General features: G+C 41.9%; 1 protein-coding gene across 1 annotated transcript in view; it reads right to left on the bottom strand.

Moving 5' to 3' along the window:
* LOC138215232 (carbonic anhydrase-related protein 10-like) overlaps window positions 1–15,145 on the bottom strand; it is an 82,286-nt gene that overhangs the window by 24,241 nt on the left and 42,900 nt on the right. Inside the window, exon 3 of the mRNA XM_069177288.1 lies at window positions 11,992–12,134. Coding sequence (XP_069033389.1) covers window positions 11,992–12,134 — 143 coding nt within the window. The remainder of the gene's footprint in view (window positions 1–11,991; window positions 12,135–15,145) is intronic.

The raw sequence follows: 15,145 nt of genomic DNA on the forward strand, positions 1-15,145 counted from the left end.
ATGGGGGATGAAGTCTATGGTCCTCCTGTGCAAAAAATGTATTCAAAACTTAATTTCAATCTTAATTAATCCATGTAAACATTGACCCCATTATGTTGCTTCCTTTCCTCTGCAGCAGAGAAGCAGAGAATCAGCGTGTGTGAAGACCAACCATGAACCATTGAACCATTGAACCATTGAACCATTGAACCACGCGTTCACGTTGACAACCGTTTTTCGTTGTGACCATTATCGCTCACATACTGGCGTCTGTACTCCGCGTGTCACTGGAGGACTTCCACATCCTCAATTTCCTGTTGTAAACTTGTTTCCATTTAGTTTTGCGGGTTCCTGAACCCATCACATCTTCAGACCGCACCGCCCTCATTAGCCATGCGTATATTGCATCTTACGCTGCAATAGTTACTGAGGATTCGCACAACCAATGCTCCGAACACACGCAGGATACGTAAGGCCACCATCATGCACACACCAACGCGTCGAATAAAGCTGGTTCATCTCCGGCCAAAGAGGAACATTTGTTGAAACGTTTTAATGGCAGATGTTCAAATACATGTTGTTCTAAGACAGACTTAAAGCCTGAAACAAAACCAAAGAGAAAGAGAAAAAATATGTATGATTACAGTATGGACAGAAAGCTACCTGATGATGTTGTATAAATACGTGATTCACCAGCACTGATCACGTCATTCACAGTTTACAATCAGGAGATGCATTTTACACTGAGCCTGCAGAGACATCAACTGGAGACCAAAGTCCAGCATGCATTCACTGCAGGTGAGTCACTGATGGCCGACATGCTGCCTTATAAACAACAAGACACGGCACGACAAACATGACCAACGAACTTCGAGGGGTTTCATAAATTGCAGTCCATACGTCGATCCCTCCCAGAAATCATGATCTTGCATTTGCAATAATTATTGCATAAATGTTCATAATGCAATATTTGCAGGAGCTTGCAAGTTTGTAAAATTTCTGCAGCAGACAGAATAAAAAGAAGCAGAAAATCTTTCCAAACAAAATAACTGAGCAGCTCTTCAACATCTCCTCATCATCAAAACAAATCAAATGAAAACAAGAGGTGATGGGGTTTATGGGAAATATGGTCGTATCCTGAGAATTAGGCTCCCAATCGTCGCACTTCCTGCATCTGAGCAATCACAGAGGAGTTTAAGACACACTTACAGTTTTAGAAGATTAGACTTTGTTCTTGTGCACTAACAGTATCACAGGACTTAAAGGAAAATGAATTAAACAGCATCTAAAGCTCTTATTTTGACAGCAGATGTCGCCTTAATATTCTATATTACAGCCACAAACTGTCTGTTCTGTAAAGCTGCGGCACTTTGAGGATTATTTTTTTATAACTTTGAGCTCCATGCTTCTTTAAGTTCAGACACTATAATAACATAATAATCTTCTTGGCCATAGTTTGGGCCCTCAACTGCGGTATCCAGTCAATGAGACACAAAACCAACAACACCCTCATCAGTTCACTCTTAAGTTAAAAACCTTTGGTTGTGTCAGCTCTGAGGACACAGACATCAGCCATATATACAGTATGTGTAAAGGCAACGTCCCTCTCGACTGAACTGTCTGTCTCCGTCTTATTCTCTGCTGCGGCTGTCTTTATGCTCAGAAAGGCTGAAGGAGAGCATGTGATTTATGTGTGAGACACAGAGGCTGTCAAAATGATTAATTCACAGTTTGAACGACCCCCCCGCTCACCTCTGTCGACTCCCATCCACTCCCCTCCTTCATCTCCACTCATCTCTTCTTTTTTCTTTTCTCATCCCGACTCCTTCTCTCTGGTCCTCCTCACTGTTCCCATCCTCCATCTCAATCACCGCCTCCTTTCTTTTTCTTTTCCTCTTTTCACTCAGTCGTCTCTTGACATTTGTCGTCACTCGTCTGTCTGATCGCCACCTGAATCCTTTTCTCCCCTGAGATCGCTTGAGTGAAGGAACTCCTGTGAATTGTCCTGAAAGTTTCATTAGTAAAGATCTTTTCTGAGCAGAATTTAAATCTGTCTGAACTCAGGTGGAGTCTACCTGCTCAAAGGTCCATAAAGAAGAGCACCTGTAATCCGGATTAACCTCCAGGGTAAAAAGTGTTGTTGTGAATCTCATGCTGAGAGGGATGCAGCTGGACTGCAGGTCATAAATCATATTCAGATATGTTTCACGCTGGTTTCTGAAGGACTTTCTAATATCTCTTTATCTTAATATCCAACCACATGACCACCTGCCTCGGTGTAGCTGCTGAGAGGAATTCATAATGATTTAATTTGCAGACGAGAGGCGGATAAAAAAAAAACAGTGAGGCTCAAATGTTATCACAAATAAAAGAAGCCAAATATAAACAAAATACTTTCCTGTGCAAAGCAGCAGCATGAATATTAAATATAAACTCTAAATATAAATGTTTTATCAAAAAAATAATATATTCAGATTAAACCCCTTTTTATTCACAAACATTTTGAAAAGTAACGGTAATTTAACTACATAATTAATGTTTTCTAACTATATAATAATATAACTACATATTTATTCCCAGTAACTGATTACAAATACATTTATTTTGAAAATTAATTGTGTAACTAAGTAAGATGTAACCTGTTACTCCCCAACAGCACTGGAGGTAAGCAGGGTGTTTCTGGAGTAAAGCCTTCTAATCCAGGAACATATGATGCTGCTCCTTGTTAATGAGGACCATCACACCTGTACGTATAAAAGAGAAATAAGATTTGTAGCCTCGCTCCACCAGACTGTCACTCACAGCTTCAGTTTTCTTCACTGTGTTTATAGTCTGGATCACAGACTGGATATAAAACTGTTCGTACCTTCCAGGTCTGAAAAATGAGGGCTGCAGAAGTGTCTTAAGATGCAATACCACCGTGTGCCTCAAGAGGTCGGCTCCAAAAAGTCTCCGGCTCCATAGACTCCCATTTAACTTCTCTCATCAAATCCAAAGTGAATAAAATGTGTCCATCAGTTATCTCAGTGTTGTTAGCTAAAGTCACTCCTTCTTATTAGTTTTCTGGAGGTCCATCTGAAAATAATCCCTCATTCATTAGAAAAGAAGATTCAAAAAGACCTGTTTTTGGGGGCGTGTCTGTTTGATTGACAGGCCTGTGGTGCAGTCAGGTTACAGCTATCGGTGGGCGGTAGTTTTATAATTGTGTTTGTTCAGTGTGTGCGTGCGTACATGCGTGTTATAAACAGCAGTTACAAGAAGCATGGCCTTACATAAGCCTATTACATTAAGAAATTAACTCTTGCTTTCGGTGCAGGAATTGTGAACATCAGCACTCACAAACTCTTCAAGGCAAATCCGATAAAATGGATGATGCAAACGTAACACAATCACTAATTACAAACACGGAGAAGTGTGTTTGTCTCTTGGCCTTGAAGCTCAAACTCCGCTTCCCCGACTCTCTGCATGTTATTACAACACAACATTAAATGAAGTTTAATGAAGTGGTCTACATCGTCTGTGGGTTAATTAATGAGACTGTTGCCACTGATCAATTACTGTTTGGAGTGGGTGTTGCATGTTTCTCTGTGTACTGGAGCCACTCCATGAGACAGGATGTAACTAATGAACTGTCACTTTCACACACACACACACACACACACACACACACACACACACACACACACACACACACACACACACACACACACACACACACACACACACATGCACGAGTACTGTCCAAGTTCTTAGTAAAATGTCAGCGTGCTGTAGAGCCGTCTAAATCTTTGTGGAGACGTCGTTTGTCATGTTCGCAGGTCTTGTGACACCTCAATGAGACTCTGCTGTGAAGGTGAAGGTCGTTCTGTCACTGTGTCAGATGGAAACGAAGCTGATGGCCTTTTCAGAACAACATGGTCACAAGTTGAAGTGTAACCGACTAATTATGAATGAACATCAGATGAGCATCATCTGCACACACAAAAGTACATGAGAGCAGTGAAGCGGTTCAGGGCAGGTGAGTACGTTTGAGTGGATAAAGATGGCAGCTGCTTCTACTTCATAGAAATTAATTACATATCATCGTTTATCAGGTAGTGCTTACAACAAATTCCACTTACAATTTTTTTTTCTAATTCCCACAATTTTACTGCAAGAATCTCACTTAAAACTGCAAATTACATCAAAGTTTTTGAGAAAATCTGCTTAAACATAAAAAAAAATAATTATCACATCAATCACAAAAAAAGACTACTTATTTCACCATCTTTGAGTCAATGAAGACAATGAAATCAACAATGAATCCTTTCAATCTGAGTTCTGCACAATTCATAAAGACAGCACAGATGCAGTCGACCAATCACAGGAGCGGAGACGCCAGCTCCAGGTCACTAACCTCCGAAGTCTGAAGTCAACGTGATAAACAAGCGAGTGTTGAGCGCTTTCGAGGGAAACTCGTCGTGATCGCAGGACACGGAGGAGAAACAAGGATGTAACCTTCCTGTGTGCAGGTATCACGTTCACACGGCTGTTTTTAATGTGTGATGAATAATTAAACGCCACAGGACACCTGTACATCTGACAGTTGATGCAAATATTACAATCAGCCAATCACGTGCCACAGATCTACAGGTTCTTCAGCTGAGTTTGTACATAACTGTCCTTTTTACATCTGTGTGAATGTGTGAAAACAGGATTATTGTAAAGATGTATGTAAAAGCTGTCAGTGAATTTGGAAGCAACAAAGAAATCTGTTGCTGCCAGCGAGAGCCAAAACAGCCAATCTGTTGAGCTGCAGCTTTGGAGGAAACTCGCTCACAACACAGAGAGGCTGAGAGAGCGGCTGGCCCAGATCACTAACGTATACACACACACACACACACACACACACACACACACACACACACACACACACACAGAGTTAAAGGTGTCCAATTTCGTTTTTGACCACGTTCACATACACCCACAAACACGTGCGATCTAGCTGACCGCGATCTTTGATATCATTTTCTCACACATAAACACAATCTCACTCTACACATGCTTCCCATCTCTCTCTCCTCTAGGCACACTCACACTCTCTCTCTCTCACACACACACACACACACACACACACACACACACACACACACACACACACACACACACACACACACACACACCCGCCAGGACAGATGGCCGAGCTGTGTGCTCTCACTCAGCAGATGCACAAGAGCATTAATCATGAAACAAGACTCAAACAGAGGATTTCACTCTTACTACAGTTGTGCAGCAGCTTCCTATGAAAAGTCCTGATTCATGACATTCAGGAAGTGATCATCGAATTCAGGAAGAGACCATCACATTCAGGAAGTGATCATCACATTCAGGAAGTGATCATCACATTCAGGAAGTGACTCTTTGAAGGCTTAAAAAACTAAAAAAAATTGTTTTCTACTTTAGATTCACACTTCGTTTAGTCATGTTAACATTTTATTTCCATAATATCTGGTATGAATGTAGCGGAAGACGAACGCACCTCTCATCTTTCCTCTAGCGCCACTTACAGTTTAATATTGGGCGAAATATCGCAACAACTATTTGCTGCATTGACGTACAACAAGTCCTTTCACTTTCCAGTTGCAACAACATGACGTCACTGCTGGTTGATGCCTGGTTTTAAACTGAAAGCTCTGTAAAGCCAGTAACTGTGACTCTCTGAGGTTAAACTATCTAACCAGGATCATTTCATCCTCCAGATCCACTGAAGACATTCACCTGTTTGCACATGCCCAGTAGTCACGCTTGAGCTGAGGAAACTGATCTTGATGTGTAAAATGAATTTAATTTAATTTGATCTTCACACTGCAGAGCGGTTTGAGGCATCACGGAGCGATGAAACTTCAAGTGGAGAGTCAGAGCTTCATCGCTGCAGAACTCACAGCTTGGAAAACAACAGTATTTATACATAATACATGAAAGAAGAAGATTGTTCATGACTCTAATAACACATCTGGCCCGGCTGCTGCTGAAGAACACCAAACTCGGACCCGGTGCTAAATAAAGAAGCACACCGCCCGCAGGAAAACATCTGTGTGCTAAAGCCGTCCCACAGGACAGGAGATTTGATGCATGGCTGGATTATTCCCCCCCCCCCCCCCAGAGCCCGACTGCACACATCACCACCAAACAGGAAGCCCCGGGGGGTCCAGAGGTGCTAAGAGTTTCTACAGGCGACAGTCACTAAGTGGTCGTGTCTTCGTCGCTGATCCGTGCAGAGACAAACACATTATGACATCCGAGCGCTGCACTTTATTAAAGGTTCATGTTCAGGACTAAAACACAGAGCTGCTGCTGAAAATAAATCCATACTTTAAACTTCACACTCATCTGCAGTCCAGAAGGAAATAATGTACTTTTTACTTGATAGGTTTTATTGACTAACCACATCTATCAAACACTCAGTGTTGGAGAGTAACTATGAAACAGAGTAATGTAATCAAATTACAAAATAAATGTAATTGTAATCTGTTACAGTTATTAAAAAATACGTAAAAAAAATTACAGTTACTATTAAAAATGTGTGTGATTCCAAAGTGGTTCCATCTGAATATATTATTTTCATTAAAAATCTGATAATATAATATTAATTCTGCTGCTTTGTGAACGTTACGAAGCCTCCAGTTCAGATTCTGTCCGTCACCATCTTTGCTAGTTCGGAGCGGTTTGCAGCAGGAAGTGACCATATTTGGACGAGCTGGGGGGACACGCCGGTCCACTACAGTAAAACGTGAAATAGCCACGCTTTGGGCTGTCTAAGCATGACAGTTACACATTTTCCTGTAGTGGACAAAAATAAAACCTACTGCAATGAAACTTACAGTTAAAACACATGGTCGGGGTTAGAAAACACAAAACAACTCAACCAAAACTTTGTCACCTCCTGGATTCAGACCTCATCATCCCACGTGGCTGTCTGAGGCCGTGTTCAAACCAAACGCGAAGCGAATGTTCGCCTCGTGTTACTTGTGTGAATACAGCTGCTTCAGTTACATATTTTCAACTTTGCATTGACTTTGCATGTAATCGCTCTGTGGGAGTAATTTGCTTCGTATTTGGTCTGAACACAGTCTAATGCCACCATGCGAACCATGTCCTTTATTGCCTCTGTTGCGAGACCTTGGCCACATGACATTTACGTGTATGTAAGTATCACACTTTTACAATGTGTAACTGTCAACGCCTAGACGGGCCAAGAGCGTGGCTATTTCATTTCATTTATATGCAATATAATGTAGTTTCTACTTGTTATAGGTCTATTAAATGACCCATTTAGTGAAATGGGGTTCTAGCGGTGGCTAGCTGGACTGGTTTTGGTTTTAACACACGACACGGTGCTAAGACACGGTGCATGAGTCCATGGATATCTTTGTTCATCAGATATCTTTGTTCCAACCAGACTGAGCCAGCTGAGCAGTTTAGTGTTTCTACATCCTGTATTTATTCAGTTGGAGAATAGAAATCCTCTTTGTTGCTAGGTGGTTGCTAAGGGTCAGACTACTTCCTGGAGTAGTAAACATTGAAGACATTACATTTACTTCTACTGACGTGACTGATTGTTTTCCAGTTGTTTGTCATACCATGTGTTGCCATGGAAACGGAGATCAAGCTAACAAAAAATTTGATATTCTGAGATTGAATTGCTCCACAATATGAACACATTGAGATGACGTGTTTCATTTAGTTGGGAACTTGTATAATCTGCTTTAACATGATTATTGGTCCGTAAGCATCACAGAAGTTAAAGCACACATTCGAGTGTAATATTGCTTAATTCTGATGTGATTCCAAGAATGTGGATAATTTTTATTATTAAAGGTATTAATCAGGTGGGGAGGAGCCGTGTGTTATCGTCGTCCGTATTGTCGGCCATGACAGTGGCATCGCTCTCGGATTGACTCGATGTTCAAGTGAGTGATTCATTCATTTTTCCTCAAGCGCAGCCATGAAGTTAATATTTATAGTTCTTTATGAAATATCTCAACACCTTTTGTAAAGATTGTGAATGAGTTTTGTGCGAAGGTTGTTGTTCAGAGAACACTGGGGAGGGAAGAGGGGGGGGGGGGCTTCCTGTCGGCTTTATGTGAGCGTATTTATTCCTGCATTAATAGAAACAAAGCAAAGCTTTAAACTTCCACATTTCCCCCTTCAGGCGCTTGTAACTGGATTGTAACCATCTGTGAGGTCACGTGTGTGGTTTTGCTCCTCCTGCACACCATTTAAAGGTTTTGTGACTCTGCAGTTGACCGGCCATTTCTTTATTTCTTAATATCTTTAAATGACCTACATTTCTCTGCATTCTTTTGTACATATAATTAGATGTTCTGTAAAGTTGTTACTGTGAGCGTGAACATGTACGTTGGCTCAGTATCAAAAGGACAAACACAACACATTAAAACTGCTCTATTTCTGTTGAAATGTGAGCTGCACACACATTAACAACCTCCATGCAGATGTATTTGAGATGAGCTGCTGAACAGTTTCAGTAATCCAGATATTTCATTAGCCCGGGCGACCTACATTCCCCGGTGGTTTGGATTAACAGAGCCAGAGCTTCTGCCATCACTCATGTGATCTTGTCCATCTTCGTCTGCGGCCGTGATTACTGGCTGACACTGCTCTCTCGGGGAATGACGTGCCACACACCCCCGTGGCACTTCTTCAGCCCGATACGAGAGTCTCGTGGGGAATCACAGAGACGGACCTGAGCGGGGTCGTGATGGGCTGAATGGTTCCTCTGTGCTCACGGGGAAATGTAGATACATGGAGACATGGTCCTGTTTCTGTGGGCTCATTATGTCCTGATTGCAAAGGAAATTACAGGATTTTATAGCACCAACTAAAGCCAACACCTTTAGTTTGGGAGCCGTAGGATTCATAAAGCAACAAACACTAAATATACTGAGGCACAATAGTGTGAATTTAAAGGTTCACCTGTAACTCTACAGGAGTTCATGAATTAATAATGTCACAGTGTTTCAATGTTTGGCTCAATTTTCAGTTCGCAAATGTTTCCATCCAAAAAAATGTATATCTTTAAATTAATTAATCAGAGCATCATAACAATTCTTATGTCACTGTGTTTTCACTATAGTTGCATTTTTAAACATGAAAAATTATTATAATATTAAAATTATTCAATTAAACTCAAGACTAATTAAGCCTCTCTGCACCGACTGTCGCTCACAACTTCACTTTTCTTCTCCTATCAGAGACCAGTGTCGATGGTTAACCGCATTTGTCCCGCCCCTCCTTCACTGTGATTGGACGGCTGGTGATTGACGAGCGCCACCCTTGGTGAATTCTCTGTGACCGGAAAACGTTCGTTGTTTAGAGCAGAATAAGCTCAGCAGCTCGTCACACTGCTGCTGTTCATGAAAACAGTTTAAAAAATATTCTGTACTCAGGAAAAACACGGTAGGACACGGAAGGTAGTTACAACAGTGGCAGAGTGTCGGCCAGTTGCTGATTGGTTAAATTTAACCGGAGGTCGACGCCCCGTAGGATGGAACGACAGCAAACGATTGGAGGGTGGAGAGACTCAGATGTTCAGGAGGTGAAGATGAGTCTGGTCGGCACCCGGATCGGACTAATTCTCTTTGAGAGCCAGAATACAATGTGGGATTTATTACATGTCGAGGAATTTTCATTCTAATTATTGAATATGTTGAGTTATTGTCACTATAGTTGATGAAGAGTTAAACTTCCTAAAATCCTACATTAATAAAAGGTGGAAATTATGCTTTTTATCTGCACTTTTTTAACCACTATGTTTTTTTTAACACAATTTAAGACGCCAAGCTTCAGCTATATTAAAATCTTTTTTTATTTTTACAGTAATCATCTATACAATAAGCTTTATTGGTATCTGGAGAGAACTACATTAAACCACAGAGTACTTGTCTTCCTGCTGCGACCACGTGTGTGCAGGATCGAGGTGTTTGTACTTTTCTCTTCTGTACTCTTATATTTAGTTTTCTTCGAGCAAAAGGAAGCTGATATCCACTGAAGTTTTTACCTCCCCAGATGATGTTCATCTGTTTTTACAATTCTGTTTTATGTTTTTTATGGGGTCAGTGTTACAGAAATAAAGATATTTGTTTCATACACTCCATTTAAATGATTTTACTTCCAATATTATATTAGTTGTATTAGTAGTACTGTTATTAATAAAAGTATTATTCTTAATAATTTATGTGTTCATTTCTTCTAATGAGCTTTAATTACATTTTGTCAAGGCTCCATAGAAACATAAATATTTAACAAATAAAAGAATAAAGTGTGTCTTCTCAAACTCTCAGAGGCGGTTTTCAATCATTTACCAGTTTCTGATAAATCAGCGACAGTCGTCATACCAAACATGGAACCTATGGAGAGCAGAGGATGCATCATACCGACATCAAAGCTTCGTGCTGTGATCAAGTTTCCATAAAGATGCTGTGAGATAATGATTTATGACTGAAAATAGACTTTCTTCTAAATGAAGGGGAAATGAAGTCGGCTCACATTCAGGATGGATGATCAGAAATAATGGACTCTGTCGATGTCACAGGTACCGGGAAGGTTTATTTAACTGCTGTGAAGGGACGACTGAAAACGAAGGATGGAAATATCAAACACGATGTTCCTGTTAAAGCAGGAGAGGACAAACACTTTATCTCCATTCATTTATGAAGACTAATTTAGGATTTAAAGGCAAAGGCAGAATCACATTGCGTCTTTACTCTGTTTGTTTGATTGAAGCAGTTTTACACCAGAGGAGGTGCTTTAACGCGACAGTCAGCATTACCATTATAGTAGTGACCAACTAAATAAAATATGCAATCTAAACGTATCCACAAAATGTAAACTTCGATCTCCGTTTCCATGGCAACACATGGGGGTGTGACTAACAACTGAAAAACAATTTAGTTGGGTCATGTAGACTCTTGCGTATGTAGACACATATATACGTAGACGGCGCATCGGTCACTTCCACACGTTGCTGCTGTTAGGCCAACGAATTGGGTTGAGAGTTTAACACTTCTGATTCTTGGTATTTTCTTCAAAACCATTCATATTTGTTTTGTTTGGGTTCCACCAAACGCACCAAAGTACATTTAGGAAGCGTCCCCGGAGAAATGATCTGCCGTGTTTCACTGAAAACGAGCACAGGGTCTATTCTTGACAGAACTGGCATCAGACCCCCAAAACAGGAAGTCAGGAAGTCAGATGCGGGAACAGCAGAGAATCCGCTCAGTTTTCAAATCCTGCGCCGACTACAGTGTTTACCACATCACTAAAGGAGTCTTTCAAGTAGGAAAAGAAACGTGTTCTCCTCAGGCTGACTGTGAAATACAGTTATGAAATAATGCTGAGGATGAATTTTAATAACAAAAACATAGAAAACTGCATTAACTTTGTCTTCAGGCTGCAGGTCACATCAGGAAATAACAACAATAAACACAAAATGGACAAAAGAAACTATTTAACAAGGTTTAGCCGCTGGAGGAACAAAAATCAAGCGAGCGCGACCGAATCAGGAAGTCAACCTGAAGTAGATGGAATCCACAAGTGAGTCAGTTCACCCCCACCTCACCCCCACCACCCCCAGAAACTGTGTTGTAACGGAGGTTTAGGGTGTTTAGGGAGGATTTCTCCCGTAAAGATTAACTGGCATCGCTGCTAAAACTGTCGTGCCTCCTGAGCCCGGTGCAGAGAAACGCAACTGGGAATTTTAAAGTATTCAGATGTGGATGAAAAGCTCATCATCTCTGTCAAACACAAGTTTCTCTGCATCTTGATTTAGAAACTGTCCTGTTGTGTTTTGATGAATTGGAGCCCAACAGCTGTCAGGGAGGGACAATCCTGCTCGCACTGCATCTGTTTGATGAGTTCCTCCATCACTGCCTCTGAAATGTTGAGGCTCCCCCGAGGGACTGTTTTCATCTGAAGATGGATGTCAGGAGTGTATAAACGCCGTCGGCCTCTTACCTTGCGTCCTCCTGTGTTGAGCCTGAGAGGGGTCAGGTAGGGGTCGAAGATCATGTGACTGGTTTCGATGTCGATGGGCGACTGCCTCTTCCCGATGGCACACAGGTTCCAGGCTGAGTTCACCAGACCCCAGAAGGACGGGACTGTTGGTGGAGAAGGAGAGCAATTAGAGCCAGTGTGTGTGTGTGTGTGTGTGTGTGTGTGTGTGTGTGTGTGTGTGTGTGTGTGTGTGTGTGTGTGTGTGTGTGTGAGTGTGTGTGCGTGTGTGTGTCTTTTTTTAAGATCAAACCATAAAAACAGGGAAAGTGAGCAGATGAGCTTCATTATGACGGGATGGGAGAAACAGGGGAGTTCAGGGAGATTTGAATTTACATTTGCTTCATTAAAATCAGAATTAAAAAAAGGAACTTTCATTAGAATCTCCTGGTTCTTCTGCAAGTACAAGTACGGTGATGAAAGTCTGTCGAATAATTCTCCCACTCGTTACATAACAGGAACAGTATACAACCTTGTTTCCTAAAAAGCTGGGACGCTGTAAGTTAATAAAAACTGAATATGATGAAATGATGTGAAAACATATTTAATTGAAAATAGACCAAAGACAACATATAAAATGTTGAAACTGAGAGATTTTATTGTTTTATGAAAAATATGTGCTCATTTTAAATTCAACCATCATCCATCAGTGAGGTCATCGTTGGTTTGTGAACGTTATGAATCCTCCAGTTCAGATTCTGTCCGTCACCATCTTTGCTAGTTCGGAGCGGTTTGCAGCAGGAAGTGACCATATTTGGACGAGCTGGGGGAGGCGCCAGCGGTGGATCTGACCGATCTGATTGGAAACCTGACGATACTACGTCCCGCCCACCGATAGCTGTAACCTGACTGCACCACAGGCCTGTCAATCAAACAGACACGCCCCCAAAAACAGGTCTTCTTGAATCTTCTTTTCTAATGAATGAGGGATTATTTTCAGATGGACCTCCAGAAAACTAATAAGAAGGAGTGACTTTAGCTAACAACACCGAGATAACTGATGCACACATTTTATTCACTTTGGATTTGATGAGAGAAGTTGAATGGGAGTCTATGGAGCCGGAGGCTTTTTGGAGCCGACCTCTAGTGGCACTCGGTGGTATTGCAGCTTAAGACACTTCTGCATCGGAACCATTTTACAGACGTGGAAGCTACAAACACTTTTCTATCCCGTCTGTGATTAAACTCAGCCCGCTCTCTGCCACCAGCTGATCCTCTGCTGTAATATGATTACTGCCCTCCTCTGTCCTGCAGCATTGGACCTGCACAGGGATTGGACGGGACTGTTGGATTGATAGCTGTCCAAAAGGCAGCCTGATGTGGGCTGCTTCAGTTAACACTGTGACACATAGGAAGAGGATGATCACATGAACGCAAACGCACACACGGCCTCAGATGACCTCACTAAAGCCTCTGTCATTTTGACACATGCAGACAAAGACAGCCAGATGAGAGGGATTATCAGGGCTGAACTGTCGTAACGCTCATCAGAAACTGGCTTAATGAGAAGCAGCTGTCATTATGATCAAAAAACTCATCAACAGCCGTCGTCCTGTTCAGCTGAGACGTATCGAAACGGGAGAAAGTTACAATGAATGATGGATGTGAACTTCAACCATAAAATTCTGATTTGAGAACTAATTTATATCATTTTTATCTGCTTCATGATGCTGTTTTTATATTCATACTTACTGATTGACACCTGGGAGACGCCTCCACCCCTCCGTCCCTCCACAATTCCATCCCTCCGTCCCTCCATCCCTCCACCCTTCCACCCCTCCACCCCTCCACCTTTCCATCCCTCCACCCCTCCACAATTCCATCCCCCCACCCCTCCATCCCTCCACCCCTCTCTGCCAGTAGTTTTCTGTGGAGGAATGAAGTGACAGATGTCGCAGCTCTGACCTGCAGAGTGAAATCCTGACCCCTTCTCGGCACACAGTCGCATGTCAACGCACTGTTATATCACCCAGCTCAGGATGTGTGTGTGTGTGTGTGTGTGTGTGTGTGTGTGTGTGTGTGTGTGTGTGTGTGTATGTGTGTGTGTGTGTGTGTGTGTGTGTGTGTGTGTGTGTGTTTGTTTCAGGAAGTACATGTGGCTAAATTTATCTAAATAAATATTTTCATGGTGTTAAAACATTCTTGCAGGGATGATAAATAATGTCATAAGTTTCACTGTTAACACGGTGCAACATTAGAGAAATACCAAAACGTGAAAAAAGCCTTTAAAATATAAATTCTACAAGCACACAAAGTCAGCTGTCTGCTATCTACATCAAGCAGGTGGCCGACAGGAGGCGGCTGACATGTTTCAGATGATAAGTCATGTTGATGCTGTCGAATGATGAGACAATATAACATGCAGAGTTTTCATGTCACCTTCTTTAATCCACTCAAAATGATCCTACAGTTTGGGTGACTTCCTATCTGACACCTGTGGCGTAAATCCATAACCCATCTCATCGACTAGCGTTCAGTTGGGAGTCTACGGAGAAGTTGTCCGACACATTCATTAAAATAATGGAGCCACTCAGGGACGGAGCGACAGAGGACAGAGGCACAGGGACGGAGCCTGAAGGAGGAAGCCCTGAGGAGCCGCCGTCCTCTCTAATATTCATAAATCTGAGTGGGTTCAAACGGTGAGGCAAAGAGAGAGAGACAAAGAGACGGGGGGACGACAGAGGGACGGAGGACAGACTGGGGATTCACGGTGCTGCTGAAGAGGAGGACAGTTTTCTGGAGCCTCACGATAAGGACGTAATAAATCCTGCAGTGTAGCGAACATTATTACACAGAGAGCAGTAGAAGTGATACCGGGTCATTCTGGTTTGTCTTGAGCAACCCAACAGAAAGTCCAACATGAACGTCTCCTACTAACAACAGTGATGAACAGGAAATAGGTCTCACGACAGTCTGTTACTCATCTAGTTAGTTTGACCAGGAAGTAGAGCTTGAAAAAGATCTAAAGCTCAAATGTTGGTTGCATCTTGAGAGTTGCACGAAAATAGAAAGAATAAATGTGCACTCTGGACAGTCCCTCGAGGTTTCACTCAGCTTTTTTGTGATTGTTTTGATCAAAAATGTTTGATTTTGCAGCAGAGTTTCTCAAAAATTCAAT

The sequence above is a fragment of the Embiotoca jacksoni genome, unplaced genomic scaffold, assembly GCF_022577435.1.
Source record: "Embiotoca jacksoni isolate LCO1_2020_lvr unplaced genomic scaffold, fEmbJac1.0.p SCAF_71, whole genome shotgun sequence".
In the NCBI taxonomy this organism is placed as follows: domain Eukaryota; kingdom Metazoa; phylum Chordata; class Actinopteri; family Embiotocidae; genus Embiotoca; species Embiotoca jacksoni.